At 37.2% G+C, this 19,597-nt stretch overlaps 1 protein-coding gene across 1 annotated transcript in view; it reads left to right on the plus strand.

The window, feature by feature from the left end:
* LOC144445422 (separin-like) overlaps positions 1–19,597 on the plus strand; it is a 179,089-nt gene that overhangs the window by 102,561 nt on the left and 56,931 nt on the right. Inside the window, exons 11-15 of the mRNA XM_078134961.1 lie at positions 5,178–5,334; positions 5,520–7,552; positions 7,853–8,072; positions 11,542–11,660; positions 12,564–12,688. Of these exons, the coding sequence (XP_077991087.1) occupies positions 5,178–5,334; positions 5,520–7,552; positions 7,853–8,072; positions 11,542–11,660; positions 12,564–12,688 (2,654 nt within the window). The remainder of the gene's footprint in view (positions 1–5,177; positions 5,335–5,519; positions 7,553–7,852; positions 8,073–11,541; positions 11,661–12,563; positions 12,689–19,597) is intronic.

Below are 19,597 nucleotides of genomic sequence, written 5' to 3' on the forward strand. Positions count from 1 at the left end.
TAAGCAAACTTCTAGTTCTGTTGTTCTAGCCTGTCCTTTTCAGGACAAACTGGGTAGTAGTGCTACTGGTATGCAGACCTCTCTCAGAGAGGGCTTGACGACCACAAGCACTATACAGCTATCATCCATTAGCGTTCTTTGGGTAGTGATCACTTCTCCCTCCCCTCCGGGGACCAACTGAGTGTAGTTGACGAGTCATCAGTGTCCTGTCGACCGTTGGTCCTACTCGTACAGTCGGTCAAAAGATCTCCTGCTCTGATGTAACCAGGCCTGGTGGAGTTAATACCCACATACCTTCCCCCTATCCAGTCTCAGGGCTTGCCCGCTAGTCAGACTGATAATGTTGAGGGTATGCAGACTGATATAGACACCAATCTGTGTAATGTTTTGAGTAATGCCGATCAGTGTGACCGTCCTCAAATCACCAAATCAAGTGATGTTAGTTCTAGACCAACGCTGACTGCTGGGCAGAGATTACAGGATGGTCAGGATGATTCCACTTTGTATAGGGGTGAGAGGGGTTATCATCCTCAGACCAGAGCTGATTTTCAGAATCCCCAGTTCATGCCAATGCCTGGTGTTTTTTTTATGATCCACAGCAATTTTCTGGTGACTTTGGTTTGACCCCTGAGCACCATGGGGTGTTTTTAATCCTCAGGTTGGCTGGCCACAACAATATTGGCAGTACCCTTGGCCGTCCGTCCCTGCTTATTTATAGGGCTGAAGGTTTAAGGTCTGCTGCTAGGAGAACACAGTGTGATTTCATGTCCCCTACCAGGGATTCTCCCTCTTGTTCTTGCAGTCGTTTCAGAACACAGAGGTCAAGAGATTGTTCTCCCTCAAACCAAGGATCTCCAGTCCCTAGAGGGCGGAATTTCCGTTCACGTTCGAAGTCTTCTTTGTCCTCCAAGTCGAGTGAGAGTAGCCGTTCAAGATCGCATTTTTCTGAACATTTTGATTGGTACACCAGTGAGAGGTCACCCAGGCATGTATCTAATCGAGAGGAGGTCTCCCCAATTCAATTTAGGCATCACGCCAGGAGAGATTTTCCATGGACAAAATATCAGTGAAGGCTCCCAGTGATGCTTCCTTTGAGGGAAATGAACCACAGTGTAGTGGGCACTATGCATTCAATTTCCCCTACTCATGATGAGGATTTCTCCTTCCATGAGTGCATTCAATGGGTTTACAATCAGTATCCAGACTGTTGTCCTAAGTCTCTGCCAGCTCCCACTATGAACTCAGAGTTTTGCATGGCATTTGAAGAAATTGAAATAATGTCAGAGGTTTTAGGCGAGGGCAATAAAACCGGCATTAAAACCTAGTCATTTTCCATGGTTAAAAAGTTGGTCTCTTGCATACATGTACAGACTCGCACAACCAACCCATGGATAGGTTGCCCCAGCCTAGACACTGATATTGAAGCTGTGGACCCAAAGCCAAAATTTTCAACTCCATGTCTATCCCTGTTATCAGTTAAAGCAGTTAGGGGAAAATGCATGCAGAAAGTATCCGTGCATGTTCTGTCATGGATTGGTTTCTAGCTGTAGCTACATCTGAACTACAGCAAGAATCCCCAGAGATGCCTAAGGTTCTTAGACTATTGCACATTGCAATTAAAGGTCTCTACCACATCTCTGAATCTTCAGTGAGAGGATGGGCAGCACTTGTTTTGATGGAGAGGGGTGCCTTCCTGAAATGAGAGTCTAACTGTTTAACACAGAAACTGAAAAAGGAAGCAAGAGGCTCCTTGTTTTCCACTTTGCACTATTTGCTTAAGGTTAATGTTGGGGTCTCCACAAACAACCTCCTCCACTCCAGCAAAACCTAAGGCTAATAACCGTACAAGTGGTAATATGGTGCCTGGCCTCTGAGACAGATAACAGTGAAACATTTTCTCTCTCTCCAGGGCTTAATGATATCCTTGATTGATGTAGTAAAATGGACCAGACTCCAGATCAGGCCAATTCAATTGTACCTTCTCACCCTTTGGCAACCCAGTTCTCAGCCAATCAGCACTGTGATTCCAATTCGTCCAGTGTTGAGGTTCCATTTAGAATGGTGGGTAGACCAGAGCAACCTTCTAAAGGGCAAGTCCATTGTCCCTGTATACATTCCTATCGAGATAGTAACTCCTATCAAGATTGCTCACCGTCTGTTCCTTCATTGGGGAAAACCAACAGTAGATCTGTTCACCACCTACAGGAACAGAAAACTGCCAATCGTTGTATCTCTGATTCCAGATCCAAGTGCAGTGGCGACTGACACTCTTTCAACACCTTGGAAAGGACTGAGCGCATACGCACCCCCCCCCCCCACCCCCTTTCATGCTACTTCCAGTTATACTAAGGAAAATCCAGAGGTTGCAGTCACTTTTTTTCTGAGGCGTCCCTGGGACATGTTCTTGCCAAAATTAGTGTCAAAATCCCATTGCGGTGCGTCTTTTCCAACTTTGCATGCACACTACATGTATTTCAGATGTACACTAAATATGTTACAAATGTTTACATGTACATGAACACATCATTCACCCGCACACTGTATACAAATATATAGTTTGCACTTTCAAAATATCACAAGAAAATATTTATATGCAACAATACTCTATACAGTGGTTTAATTTCATCTTTCTAGTCTTTTGATTTTCTGTGGTAATCACTCTCTAGAAATAAGTGCTCCAAGAACGAACTCCGGATAAATCTCTGTTAGGGTGGTTCTTGGAGTCAGACCATACGAAGTACATAAAACTCTACACTACGATATAATACTGCAATGCCCAAACTAAAATTTTGATCATCGCTCTGCCCGTGAGGGAAGATGCTTCGCCATAATAGCCTTGCTATCGTTGGAAACACTTTCTAACCTTGTCTGTTAATAAGTAACCAATAACATGAAGTATGAACGACAGCATGAACTTTCAATTTGACAGAGACACAGTTGTAAAAGCATTTGATACAAATTTTGTGTCACTGAGAACTGTTACCTTGGTATACACCAAGATATTTGCCTTAACATAACGTGTGAACCATGCTCACCTCAGACGAAGAGCATGTAGTGAACGGTAAATTCACGCAATGCGTTCGATCTAGTAACGAAGCTCAAAAAGAAAAAGTGTCAGTTTTAATGAGAATGAAATCAGTTTTAGTGAGAATGAAATGGTGACGTGGCAGTATGAATTTATCTAAGTTTTCAGGATAGACTGTCCACCAATGTGGTCTATTTTGGTCATCGCTTCACCTGTGATGGAAGATGCTTCACCGTAAAGGGTCGGCTCTCGATGGAAACCCTGTCTAACTCCGTCTGTTAATAAGTAACCAATCATGTGGATAAGTAATGATAATATCACGTAGTTTCTAAACTACCCAAGCAAGACATGCTCTCCATGTCAGGAAATGGTCATGGGGAACATGAAACTGTTTAAACATTTTGCATACGATGGGTCATATTCAAATTTCACAGGTCCACTGCACATAGAGATTTAGAAAATAGTTACAAGGAGAACTGACTAATCCTCGATATCTTGTTCTACAACTTCGAAGCAAAGATGATAAAGCCCCATTTGTTCCCTGTTTATGATGCATCCCCAGTGATGCATACATCCAAAAAAATAATGCGTTAACACAACCTCTGCCCTTAAGTGTTACGCTATCGATAGCTGTAAGCCAAAAGGTTTGCAGCTAAAAATTTGGTAGGATATGGAGGTAGACTCCCACCTCCTTTCAGTCTGACACATTTGGGTTTTTACCCATCAGTTTTTGCCAACAGGTAAGTATCATAGTTGAACAGAATTGAAGTTTCTACCAAAACTAATTTCTGTGAGACATGATACTTACCTGTTTGGCTCCCTCCCCACCTTCCCCACAGTCTCCTTGTGAAATTTTTGTCCTCCTTGGAGTGATAAAAGACACAAGTACGGATGCGCTAACTGCCACTTTAATAGGCGAGACGTTAAAGCATCCAAATATGGAACCAGATGTGGTGGAGGGAGCGAGGCCAAAAATGTCTTGGTATGGATTGGAGGAATTAATGCAGGTTCCCCATCAGTATTTTGCCAACAGGTATCATGTCTCACAGAAATTACCTCAAATTTGGTGGGGACATTACTTGTGTCTAGTTGGGAAATTGTTTAAAAAAAATCTTATCACAGGTGTGTGATTTGGTCATCAAATCTCATTTTGGATCAAAACACTTGAACTCCAGATCAGTCTGAAATTTGGTGGGAACGTTCTTATGGTGTTTAGATTAAGAAGTGTTCATGACATGATCCCATCAGTGTTATGCAAATTAGGTCTAAAAATGTGTCTTTTTGGTCAAAAGTCCAAAATTCCAAAAAATTACTGGGCAGATCAGTCTGAAATTTGGTTGGAATGTTCTTAGGGGTGTTTAAATTAAGAATTGTTCGTGACATGATCCCATCAGTGATATGCAAACTAAAGCTAAAATGCGTCTTTTTGGTAAAAAATCTGTAATTCCAAAACTACTGAGCAGATTGGGCTGAAATTTGTTGGGAACATTCTTAGGGATGTGAAGATGAAGGTGTATTCATGTTGATCCAATTGCCAATATGCAAATTAAGTCTTAATCTTGGTCTCAATTTTTGTCAAAACTTTTGACGAAACTTGTATCTTGAAAACTGCATGGTGAATGGGGATGAAACTTGGGAGGGGGATGTTTCTGAAGGTGTTATTATGCAGTTACTGTTCAAAACATTTTGATACAGCTGGCCCTAGCAACCATAGCCATGCCCTTAGCAACAGTGAAACAATGGATATTACAAAGATAACAACAGGGATGGGTAAGTAATTGAATAAAGATTCAACAAAAATGTTTGCAAATATGCATAGCAACAAGACCATGGCCATAGCAACAGCAAAATTGTGGTACATATTTTAAAGATAACAACAGGAATGGGTAGGCATTTGAATAAAGATTCTAAAATTGTATTCAAATATGCCTAGCAACTAGACAACCCCTTAGCAAGAACCAAATGATGGTTTATATTGCAAAGATGAAACCTGAGATGGGTAGGCAAGTGAATAAAAATTCAAACAATGTAAGCAAATATGCCTAGCAACAAGACCATGCCCATAGCAATTGCCAAATACAGTTGTGCTACAGTGCCATTGGTGCTATTTTTAACCAAACAACTCTGAGATTTATCTTTATTGTTATTTCAGTTCAATGGGGTGTTGATATCTGGTCTTTGAGAGCAACTTTGTTGAAGTCATTGTATAGTGTTGGTCAGTTGTACAATCAACAAGGTTGTGTACGTGAGGCCAAGTGTTATCTATCTGAAGGCTTGGTTTTATCAAATACACTAGCATTGCCAATAAGGTACGTTTGTCTTTTGTGTGTGTGTGTCTTTATCTGAACATGATGAGTGGGTATGTATGTAGATATGTGTGTATCTGGATATGTATGTCTGCAGGTATGTGCAAATGGGTGTGTGTGTGTGTGTAAGTGTGTTTAGATTTTGGTGACTGAGTTATTCATATTTTTCTGTCATTACTCTGTTCAAGGTGTTGTGAATTTTTACTGGAACTTGCATCAGGAGCACTTCAAGGTGGAAAGATAGCGGAAAGTGAGAATTATCTAGAGAACACAAAGACTACAATAAGTCCAAAGAACACGGCAGATATAGAAACTAGAAGACAGAATGAAGACAGTCAGGAGGATGACGATGATGATTTTATTATCAGTAAACCTATCTCAATGTTAGAAGATATGTCAGACATAGAGGAAAACATAGTAGGAAACTCACCAAGATTAGTATCCCAACATTTGACCTGGACACCCATTGTACTATCTGATATCAGAGTGAACAGAATTCAGCTACAAATGGCAGTGGTGTATTTAGACTACATGAAAGTACGTTGTAAACATATCCCAACAAATCTGATTTGTGCTATTGATGGTTTTACCAGGGATACCAGAAAACTAGCCAAAAGCATGATGCAAGACATCATGTCTACAGAAAAGCAGAGTAAGAAATGGTACACTTTGTCATATGAAGATGTCCATGTAAACAGTAATGCTGAAGTAGATATACTTGTATGTTGCGCTGAAATGGCAAGAAATGAAAACAGATTGGAAGATGCCGTACAGTACATAGATCAGGCACAGATGTTGTGTGCTTTGGTAGACTCGGCTAATTTACAAGCACTTGTACATTATAACAAAGCACTGACCCTTCTAGGTAAGGTCAAGGAGAGTGACTGTCAGTGGTTACATCTTGACATGATGAAGACAACAGGAACAACTGATGACATCTTTCATCTAAGTAAACACCTCAACCAATGTCATCTTAGTCTTCCACAAGCAGACACTAAACATTTAACAACAAATATTGAAGAATTCAAACTTACAACTGATGAGATTCAACGATTGGAGAAGTTTGAAGAACATTTGAGTGGCAAACCTAAGACAAGGAGGAAGAAAGTTATAAAGGATAGATCTTTCGAGACAAAGCAACAAGGAACTGTGGACATATTTGGTTTTGTTAGTTCTCCTGGTACCTTCCAATCTATGGATAGTAACACAAAACCAGATGTTATTAATCAGATGGGGTCTGAGGAACAACCTGTGTTGACAATGGAGAAAACAAACTGTAGGAAGACTAAACAAGTAAATGTTCAGGCTACTACTGTTACTGCAAGAGAACTAAAGAAAGGTAGGAGAAAGAAGAATGCAATCACCATAGCAACAATTGATGCAGTGAGTCATAATGCAGTCTTTGACATAGGTGAGAATGATACGACTGAAAAGAGGAGAACTGTGAAGAATGAAAAAGATCCAGCCACTGAAAATAAGAAAATAAATAAGAAAAACAAAGACACAGACACAATTGAAATATCAACTGCCAACAGAAAATCAGGCAGAGCCACTAAAATTAAAACTGCAGGAAAACAATGTGACAGCAGAAGTAAGAAAGCTGAAAGTGAAGATGTAATGAATTGGGGTGATAAACTCTGTACACAAAATGTTTTAAATGAGAAAAAGAAAATACCAAGGAGAAGAGGAAGAAGAGCAAAATCAAGAATAAATGAAGAAATAGAAACTGTACGAAGTCAACGTGATATCAGAATTGTAAAGAACATACATGAAGACTATGAAGAGTTAGGTATCAGTGTTGAACTCAGTGACAGTGAATCAGTTGCTAATTCTGATCAGTGTGCTGCAAAGCCAGACACAGTACATTACATAGAGGACTTGGACAGTCCTAGATATGTAATCCATGATGGTGACTTCATGATAACCACTGGAAATGATGACATCATAATTGATAACCGAGACATTGAAATACCTGGTTGCACAAGAACTGATGATGTCATGAATGGCACTGCAAAGAATGATGACATCATAATTGATCACACAAGCAATGAAATATCTGGGTACTCAGAAAGTGATGATGTCATACTCATAGATCCAATTGAAGTTGTAAGATCCAAAGACACAGAAAGTGAAGATGAAGATGTTTGCCTGTCATCTAAACCGGTACGGAGAGTCAAAAAATCAAACAGAAGAAAAGTAAACAAAGAACAACAGAAATCAGGTGAAGACCACTAAGAAATGAAATTTGTTCTCCTCTCCCAACCACCTCAGGAGTTTGATTTCTAAACAATTTGACTGAATTAAATCAGTTTGCATTGGTTGAATCAATTAATATGTATGTATCACCAGAGTGAATTATAGCCACAGTGTAGCTGCCAAAGTGTTCATAATGTCCATGAAAAGAGATGGGTAGTCAAGATAAATCACCATGGTAACTATTGTTGATTATACATTCTTTCATAATCCTCCATACATTACTAATCTCTAAATATATATCTGATATGTTTTCCTTAATCCATAGTGGTTGATTTACAAGAAGTCATTGAAGTATTACAGAAAGCTTATGAAATGTGTCAAAACCTGCCCCCAACTGTATTGTATGTCAAGATTTGTCAGTTACTGTGTTGGTGTCTAGGTAACATGACAATAACATCAAGCATAAATGCTAGCTTCTATCTCAATGAATCCTTGGCTGTCACACTACGACATCACAAACTGATTACTTTGTACAAGAAACACAGGTTAGTAGTTTATAGCTATGACTGCATGAAAGATGACTGACATCACAGGTTAGTTGTTAACAGATATTGCTGCATGCTAGATGACTGACATCACAAGTTAGTTGTTAATAGATATTGCTGCATGCTAGATGACTGACATCACAGGATAGTTGTTAAGAGATATTGCTGCATGCTAGATGACTGACATCACAAGTTAGTTGTTAATAGATATTGCTGCATGCTAGATGACTGACATCACAAGTTAGTTGTTAATAGATATTGCTGCATGCTAGATGACTGACATCACAGGTTAGTTGTTAAGAGATATTGCTGCATGCTAGATGACTGACATCACAAGTTAGTTGTTAATAGATATTGCTGCATGCTAGATGACTGACATCACAGGATAGTTGTTAACAGATATTGCTGCATGCTAGATGACTGACATCACAGGTTAGTTGTTAACAGATATTGCTGCATGCTAGATGACTGACATCACAGGATAGTTGTTAATAGATATTGCTGCATGCTAGATGACTGACATCACAAGTTAGTTGTTAACAGATATTGCTGCATGCTAGATGACTGACATCACAGGTTAGTTGTTAACAGATATTGCTGCATGCTAGATGACTGACATCACAGGTTAGTTGTTAACAGATATTGCTGCATGCTAGATGACTGACATCACAAGTTAGTTGTTAATAGATATTGCTGCATGCTAGATGACTGACATCACAGGATAGTTGTTAAGAGATATTGCTGCATGCTAGATGACTGACATCACAAGTTAGTTGTTAATAGATATTGCTGCATGCTAGATGACTGACATCACAAGTTAGTTGTTAATAGATATTGCTGCATGCTAGATGACTGACATCACAGGTTAGTTGTTAAGAGATATTGCTGCATGCTAGATGACTGACATCACAAGTTAGTTGTTAATAGATATTGCTGCATGCTAGATGACTGACATCACAGGATAGTTGTTAACAGATATTGCTGCATGCTAGATGACTGACATCACAGGTTAGTTGTTAACAGATATTGCTGCATGCTAGATGACTGACATCACAGGATAGTTGTTAATAGATATTGCTGCATGCTAGATGACTGACATCACAAGTTAGTTGTTAACAGATATTGCTGCATGCTAGATGACTGACATCACAGGTTAGTTGTTAACAGATATTGCTGCATGCTAGATGACTGACATCACAGGTTAGTTGTTAATAGATATTGCTGCATGCTAGATGACTGACATCACAGGTTAGTTGTTAACAGATATTGCTGCATGCTAGATGACTGACATCACAGGATAGTTGTTAATAGATATTGCTGCATGCTAGATGACTGACATCACAGGATAGTTGTTAATAGATATTGCTGCATGCTAGATGACTGACATCACAGGTTAGTTGTTAATAGATATTGCTGCATGCTAGATGACTGACATCACAGGTTAGTTGTTAATAGATATTGCTGCATGCTAGATGACTGATATCACAAGTTAGTTGTTAATAGATATTGCTGCATGCTAGATGACTGATATCACAGTTTAGAAGTCCATAGATATTGCTGCATGCTAGATGACTGACATCACAAGTTAGTTGTTAATAGATATTGCTGCATGCTAGATGACTGATATCACAAGTTAGTTGTTAATAGATATTGCTGCATGCTAGATGACTGACATCACAAGTTAGTTGTTAATAGATATTGCTGCATGCTAGATGACTGACATCACAGGTTAGTTGTTAAGAGATATTGCTGCATGCTAGATGACTGACATCACAAGTTAGTTGTTAATAGATATTGCTGCATGCTAGATGACTGACATCACAAGTTAGTTGTTAATAGATATTGCTGCATGCTAGATGACTGACATCACAGGATAGTTGTTAAGAGATATTGCTGCATGCTAGATGACTGACATCACAAGTTAGTTGTTAATAGATATTGCTGCATGCTAGATGACTGACATCACAAGTTAGTTGTTAATAGATATTGCTGCATGCTAGATGACTGACATCACAGGTTAGTTGTTAAGAGATATTGCTGCATGCTAGATGACTGACATCACAAGTTAGTTGTTAATAGATATTGCTGCATGCTAGATGACTGACATCACAGGATAGTTGTTAACAGATATTGCTGCATGCTAGATGACTGACATCACAGGTTAGTTGTTAACAGATATTGCTGCATGCTAGATGACTGACATCACAGGATAGTTGTTAATAGATATTGCTGCATGCTAGATGACTGACATCACAAGTTAGTTGTTAACAGATATTGCTGCATGCTAGATGACTGACATCACAGGTTAGTTGTTAACAGATATTGCTGCATGCTAGATGACTGACATCACAGGTTAGTTGTTAATAGATATTGCTGCATGCTAGATGACTGACATCACAGGTTAGTTGTTAACAGATATTGCTGCATGCTAGATGACTGACATCACAGGATAGTTGTTAATAGATATTGCTGCATGCTAGATGACTGACATCACAGGATAGTTGTTAATAGATATTGCTGCATGCTAGATGACTGACATCACAGGTTAGTTGTTAATAGATATTGCTGCATGCTAGATGACTGACATCACAGGTTAGTTGTTAATAGATATTGCTGCATGCTAGATGACTGACATCACAGGATAGTTGTTAATAGATATTGCTGCATGCTAGATGACTGACATCACAGGTTAGTTGTTAATAGATATTGCTGCATGCTAGATGACTGACATCACAGGTTAGTTGTTAATAGATATTGCTGCATGCTAGATGACTGACATCACAGGTTAGTTGTTAAGAGATATTGCTGCATGCTAGATGACTGACATCACAAGTTAGTTGTTAATAGATATTGCTGCATGCTAGATGACTGATATCACAAGTTAGTTGTTAATAGATATTGCTGCATGCTAGATGACTGACATCACAAGTTAGTTGTTAATAGATATTGCTGCATGCTAGATGACTGACATCACAAGTTAGTTGTTAATAGATATTGCTGCATGCTAGATGACTGATATCACAAGTTAGTTGTTAATAGATATTGCTGCATGCTAGATGACTGACATCACAAGTTAGTTGTTAATAGATATTGCTGCATGCTAGATGACTGACATCACAGGTTAGTTGTTAAGAGATATTGCTGCATGCTAGATGACTGACATCACAAGTTAGTTGTTAATAGATATTGCTGCATGCTAGATGACTGACATCACAAGTTAGTTGTTAATAGATATTGCTGCATGCTAGATGACTGACATCACAAGTTAGTTGTTAATAGATATTGCTGCATGCTAGATGACTGACATCACAAGTTAGTTGTTAATAGATATTGCTGCATGCTAGATGACTGACATCACAATTTAGAAGTCAATAGATATTGCTGCATGCTAGATGACTCAAATATTTTTAATTTTTTATTGGTTATTTAAAATGTCTAATTTTATTTTATATATATCTCCTTATCCTAGGGTAATGAAGAAACAAAACAGAAATTATGAAATACTCAGACTGAACAAAGATAAACAAGTGTTTATATTTGATGGTAGTCAAGATACTCTACAACAAACCATGGAAGAACTACCGCATGGTAAGCAGTTGATTATTTTATTAACTATAAATACATTATCAAATTGTTACCAGTTGATTATTTTACTAACTATAAATAAACTACCAAATGGTAAACAGTTGATTATTTTACTAACTACAAATAAACTACCAAATAGTTACCAGTTGATTATTTTCCTAACTGTAAATAAACTACCAAATAGTAAACAGTTGATTATTTTACTAACTATAAATAAACTATACCAAATGGTAAACAGTTGATTACTTTACTAACTATAAATATACTACCAAATAGTAAACAGTTGATTATTTTACTAACTGTAAATAAACTACCAAATAGTTACCAGTTGATTATTTTACTAACTATAAATAAACTACCAAATAGTTACCAGTTGATTACTTTACTAACTACAAATAAACTACCAAATAGTTAACAGTTGATTACTATACTAACTACAAATAAACTACCAAATAGTTACCAGTTGATTATTTTACTAACTACAAATAAACTACCAAAAAGTTACCAGTTGATTATTTTACTAACTACAAATAAACTTGATACCTTGTTTATGTGGTCTTGAGATGCTGGTCAGTAGTAATGATTTCAATGTAAACCTGAAAGTCTGTATAATGTTGAAGGTATTGAATGTAGTGATGTAATAAATTCAGTAATGTATTCACTTACACCCCATACCATTCCCTGTATTGGTATTAGATTAACACTGTAAACTCCGCAGTGAATAATTTCCCCCCACCCCTTCCCCCTTACAACCATATACTTAAGTTAATGCTATAGGATCTTCTATGCAATTCAATTGTTTGTTGGATTGTTACCATATCTTTGTAGAGATGGAATTTTATGGTCCCATCTTATTTTTTTCCAAAGGTAAATATTTTGTTTGTTTGTTTGTTTATTTTTTGTCAGGTTGGAGTGTGTGTACAATGTCAGTGTTATACACTGATAATACAGTAGATGTAATGATAAATAGAATACAATCACATCAAGACCCTATTATTGTGAAAATACCACTAACTACTGGTACACGTCAGGTTGGTTAACATTTTAAACTGACAATATATCCTTAGCTACCTTTGTAGGTTGTGGAAATTGACACCTACTAAGATTACGTTGTACCAATATATGTTCTGGAACTCATAAGAGAAGGCAATCTAATTAAAATCCAATGTAGATGTCGGCTAATTATTCATTGTTATATTACCTCTGTATTTTTGCTTGAATTGACCTACGTCATACATGTTTACGTCTTGATGGCCCCCTCTACATCTGAACCCAAGCCCATGCCCAATCAGTTCTAGCTTGCCCTGCTGGTAGCCAATCAAAAGCGACACTACATTAGCATTGGAAGATTGAATTACAGGCATTGCAGGAATTTCCCCGGATGACAACGTACTGATATTGTCAGCTAATTAGTCTGCAATATTGAGAGTCTGATTGAGAATTACCGAGACACATTTTATTTCCTAACCGATTTCACCGCTGAGACATGCTTACTGGCTTACATGTGAGCCTTTCTTGTTTATAAGAACAGTGGTGAAGCCCCACGGGTGACATGATAAAACGATGTATAAGAGTCCAGAAGAAAACATTTCATGTACATGTATTAATAACAATATACACAACTTTACTTTGACTCACTCTTTGAAAAGTTTGGTAATATTTGTCTTCATTCAACTTCGTATAAAAGTAAAAACACTGAAGAAGGCAACAAATCGTGAATATTGTTATTATGAGTGGTGTACCAACAATGCAATGTTGTAACCTTTACGCAGTTCACTCAGACCATGCAGGTCTCACATGTACCTCTGTATTCAGATGCAAATTAGAAAGGCCAGTAAGTCGGTAAATGTTACCAGGGTTCCCCAATCAATTTACTGGTGATCCCCATGGCTGTGGCCATGAAACGACGGAAAGCATATAAAATGCTTTAAAAATGGTGTTTTTAACTAATAAAGAAGCAAGTTAGCTTCATAAAATATCTTCAGTATGATGGTAATTTTTTTGGAAAAACAATCCATAGTCCAATTGTATGTTTTGCTTTCCAGCATAGTACTGAGAGTCGATCGTTTTTATTTTGATAACATGTACCCTTGTCGCAACCAACGTAAAAAGGCGCAACACTAATGTTGCAATTTCCGTTGCCATTGTTGTGTCTACCTGGAAAATTACTGCACAGGTTCATATATGTTATCATCTCTAGATGTTGGGAAAGCCACTGGTTACGATAATATAAATTAAAAAAATAAAGACTTATTCAGGATTTGGCTGACGGAATCGCTAGGCCGCTATGCCATATCTTAAATTTATTCTTTTCGAAAGGGGAATTCCCAGACAATTTAAAAGTTGCCCGTGTTATTCCCATCTTCAAAAAGGGAGATGTGGAGAACACTGGCAACTATAGACCTATTTCTGGTTTGCCTCTGCTCAGCAAAATTTTCGAAAGAATTATTAATAGACAAAATTTAATGCTTAATTTCTTTGAAAGTAATAATATATTCTACCGACACAAATATGGTTTTAGAAAACAACATAGTACAAAAATATCTCTGATCGGTCTTTCTCAATATCTTATGAATGAAATTGATAAGGGGAAAACAACAATGAGTTTATTTATAGATTTCTCCAAAGCATTTGACACCATTAATCTTTGGACTCTTATATGGTTTAGCATCTAAAGACATTACTCATCTACAACACGCTCAAAACTCAGCGGCCAGAATTGTTTCACGCCGCAAGAAATCAGACCATATCTCCCCAATTCTCAAGGATCTACATTGGTTACCAGTCTACTACAGAATACACTACAAACTACTCTTGATGACCTACAAAGCTCTCAACAATGCTGCACCTAGTACCTAGTTACATATCGGACCTGATCAGTTATAAGCATGCTCCACGTGTACTTTGCTCCAACTACAAAGGTCTATTACACATCCCACCCTGTAAACTTAAATCATATGGTGAACGTGCTTTTTCACGTGCTGCCCCGCAATTATGGAACAGTCTGCCTGCTGCTCTGCGTCAATCACCAACTCTGGACAAGTTCAGGAAAGACATTAAGACTCATCTTTTTATGAGAGCATTTTGATAAGAACTCTTTTTAGTATCCTATAAAGTGCCTTTGAACATTCTGAGTAATGGATTCAGGCGCTATATAAATTGTTTGATTGATTGATTGATTGATTGATAGGACTAAGATTGAGACCACCGGAACACTAACTTTGAAAGTAATAGGACTAAGATTGAGACCACCGGAACGCTAACTTTGAAAGTAATAGGACTAAGATTGAGACCACCGGAACACTAACTTTGAAAGTAATAGGACTAAGATTGAGACCACCGGAACGCTAACTTTGAAAGTAATAGGACTAAGATTGAGACCACCGGAACACTGACTTTGAAAGTAATAGGACTAAGATTGAGACCACCGGAACGCTAACTTTGAAAGTAATAGGACTAAGATTGAGACCACCGGAACGCTAACTTTGAAAGTAATAGGACTAAGATTGAGACCACCGGAACGCTAACTTTGAAAGTAATAGGACTAAGATTGAGACCACCGGAACACTGACTTTGAAAGTAATAGAACTAAGATTGAGATCACCGGAACACTGACTTTGAAAGTAATAGGACTAAGATTGAGACCACTGGAACACTAACTTTGAAAGTAATAGGACTAAGATTGAGATCACCGGAATACTAACTTTGAAAGTAATAGGACTAAGATTGAGATCACCGGAACACTAACTTTGAAAGTAATAGGACTAAGATTGAGACCACCGGAACACTGACTTTGAAAGTAATAGAACTAAGATTGAGATCACCAGAACACTGACTTTGAAAGTAATAGGACTAAGATTGAGACCACCGGAACACTAACTTTGAAAGTAATAGGACTAAGATTGAGATCACCGGAACACTGACTGTGAAAGTAATAGGAGTAAGATTGGGATCACCGGAACGCTAACTTTGAAAGTAATAGGACTAAGATTGAGACCACCAGAACACTAACTTTGAAAGTAATAGGACTAAGATTGAGACCACTGGAATACTGACATTCAAAGTAATAGGACTAAGATTGAGACCACCGGAATACTGACTTTGAAAGTAATAGGACTAAGATTGAGATCACCGGAACACTGACTGTGAAAGTAATAGGAGTAAGATTGGGATCACCGGAACGCTAACTTTGAAAGTAATAGGACTAAGATTGAGACCACCAGAACACTAACTTTGAAAGTAATAGGACTAAGATTGAGACCACCGGAACACTGACTTTGAAAGTAATAGGAGTAAGATTGAGATCACCGAAACACTGACTTTGAAAGTAATAGGACTAAGATTGAGATCACTGGAACACTGACTTTGAAAGTAATAGGACTAAGATTGAGATCACCGGAACACTGACTTTGAAAGTAATAGGACTAAGATTGAGACCACCAGAACACTAACTTTGAAAGTAATAGGACTAAGATTGAGATCACCAGAACACTGACTTTGAAAGTAATAGGACTAAGATTGGGACTACCGGAACACTAACTTAGAAAGTAATAGGACTAAGATTGAGACTACCGGAACACTGACTTTGAAAGTAATAGGACTAAGATTGAGACCACCGGAACACTAACTTTGAAAGTAATAGGACTAAGATTGGGACCACCAGAACACTAACTTTGAAAGTAATAGGACTAAGATTGAGACCACCAGAACACTAACTTTGAAAGTAACAGGACTAAGATTGAGACCACCAGAACACTAATTTTGAAAGTAATAGGACTAAGATTGAGATCACCGGAACACTAACTTTGAAAGTAATAGGAGTAAGATTGGGACCACCGGAATACTAACTTTGAACGTAATAGGACTAAGATTGAGACCACCAGAACACTAACTTTGAAAGTAACAGGACTAAGATTGAGACCACCAGAACACTAATTTTGAAAGTAATAGGACTAAGATTGAGATCACCGGAACACTAACTTTGAAAGTAATAGGAGTAAGATTGAGACCACCAGAACACTAACTTTGAAAGTAATAGGACTAAGATTGAGATCACCGGAACGCTAACTTTGAAAGTAATAGGACTAAGATTGAGACCACCGGAATACTGACTTTCAAAGTAATAGGACTAAGATTGAGACCACTGGAACACTGACTTTGAAAGTAATAGAACTAAGATTGAGATCACCGGAACACTGACTTTGAAAGTAATAGGACTAAGATTGAGATCACCGGAACACTAACTTTGAAAGTAATAGGAGTAAGATTGAGATCACCGTAACACTGACTTTGAAAGTAATAGGACTAAGATTGAGATCACCGGAACACTAACTTTGAAAGTAATAGGTCTTAAGATTGAGACCACCGGAACACTGACTTTGAAAGTAATAGGACTAAGATTGAGATCACCGGAACACTAACTTTGAAAGTAATAGGAGTAAGATTGAGATCACCGTAACACTGACTTTGAAAGTAATAGGACTAAGATTGAGATCACCGGAACACTGACTTTGAAAGTAATAGAACTAAGATTGAGATCACCGGAACACTGACTTTGAAAGTAATAGGACTAAGATTGAGATCACCGGAACACTGACTTTGAAAGACACTGTGATTCATGAGGTAGAAGGTGCATCTTTTGTTGGAGTTGTAGTTGATAAGAATTTATCCTGGAAACAGCACATAGCTAGTGTTAAAACAAAAATTATCTGTTTTTCTTCTTTTTGCGTCAAAATCTTTATGTATTCAGTTTTTGTTTTGTTTTGTTTTGTTGTTGTTTTCTTCCCTTCCTTTATTTGTAGAAGCTTTGCAAATATCAGAAATCCAACGAAACAGTGCAGATGCCCAGATAATATTTGTATTTTGATGATTATCGTATGTATTGATGGGATTGAACTAGATTAGTGGCAGACAACTATTTTTCGATCCCCTTTCCCAAGCCCTGTATTATTATTTTGTATCTGGGAATAAAGTCATTAATATATATGGACACAGCACAGTACACTCAACACGTCACGCTCCCACATAAAATTTTCACACTGTAAGACATGTCTAGCCATAGTTCTCTTCAGCATGTTAAGATCAGAGATGATACGGCACCATGGTAGAGCTTCGTTTTTTGAAAGAAGGCGAAACCGCTTCATGTGATCACTATGTGGATGGTAATGAACCCAATCAAAAGACCAGATTTAAACTGAATGCCTCCCTTAAGGGAATCACTAATTATGCAAATAACTCATTAAACTAAAAAACTATGGTAACAGGCTTTGTTTTTTGGACAAGCGTGCTTTCTTAGGTTAATGTATGTAAGAGTGTATGATACTGCTTAATTACTGAATATCGTTCATTATTCAAAATATTCATTAAAGGAAAAGGTTGTAGCAACAAACTTCATAGGACAGGTGCGTATTATTATGGTTGATGTACGTATCATATTATACGAAATTTGAAGCTTGCATTTTTAAGATATAACCTAGTTACCTAAAATCATTAATTATGCAAATTTTTCATTCAAACTAAGATTTTATAGGACATATCCGCTTTGTTATGGTTAACGTATGTACTAAATTGTATTGAAATTGAAGTATGCAGTCTTAAGATATAGCCTAATTACCGAAAATCATTAATTATGCAAATTATTCATTAACACTGTAAGGTACATCAACTAACTTTATAGGACATACACAATTTGTTATGGTTAATGTATGTACTGAATTGTATTGAAATTGAAGCATGCAGTCACAAGATATAGCCTAATTACCAAGAATAATTAATTATGCAAATTATTCATTAACACTGAAAGGTACACCAACAAACTTTACAGGACATATGCGATTGTTATGGTTAATGTATGTACTGAATTGTATTGAAATTGAAGCATGCAGTCATAAGATATAGCCTAATTACCAAGAATAATTAATTATGCAAATTATTCATTAACACTGAAAGGTACACCAATAAACTTTACAGGACATATGTGATTGTTATGGTTAACGTGTGTACTGAATTATATTGGAATTGAAGTATGTATTCTTAAGATATAGCCTAATTACCGAAAATCATTAATTATGCAAATTATTCATTAACACTGTATGGTGCATCAACAAACTTGATAGGACATATGTGTTTTCTTATAGCTAATGTATGTACTAAATTATGTTGAATTTGAAGATATAGCCTAATTACCAAAAATAATTAATTATGCAAATTATTCATTAATGCTCTAAGATACATCAACGAATTTTATAGGACAAATGTATGTTGTTATGTTTAATGAATATACTAAATTATATTGAAATTGAATCATGCAGTCTTATGATATTGCGTAATTAGTTGATTTCATTAATATTTTAAATTTCTCTAATTAAACATTAACAGATCTGGCTCAAAACCTAATCAGGTCTAGCTATTACCCTAAAGATTATATATCCCAAATTTCATTACAATTGAGCCAGCCAATTGTTAGAAAATGATGACACAGACAGACAAACAGACAGACAGACAGACAGACAGACATTCCCCTTTTAATACCTCCCATACCCTTACGGGAGGTAATAACAGCCTAATGATGTACATGGAACAATAAAGGCATCAGATATTTCTCTTGTCTTTCTACATCGTGATCTACTACATGGCTTAGGTGATTTTGATTTTAGGTCATCATGCATGGACTGCAGCTCTCCAGTTGTTCTGTGGTGTATATCTGACAAGTTCTACCACGATATGAGCTTTGAATTTGATACATACTGATGTTACATGTACACAGAACACACACTATTTGTATAAAAAAAGTATAAATTTGCTGCCATGTAACAAAGAAAGGCCTAGCGAGTGGGGGTGGGGAGTGGTACTCCCACCTATTGTGTATATGTATATGTGCTGCCTTTTGGGTATGGTTTTTTGCCCTTTGGTCTAAAATGGGTACTGTCTTTTGAGAGCTA

This window comes from Glandiceps talaboti, chromosome 14 (assembly GCF_964340395.1).
Source record: "Glandiceps talaboti chromosome 14, keGlaTala1.1, whole genome shotgun sequence".
NCBI lineage: Eukaryota > Metazoa > Hemichordata > Enteropneusta > Spengelidae > Glandiceps > Glandiceps talaboti.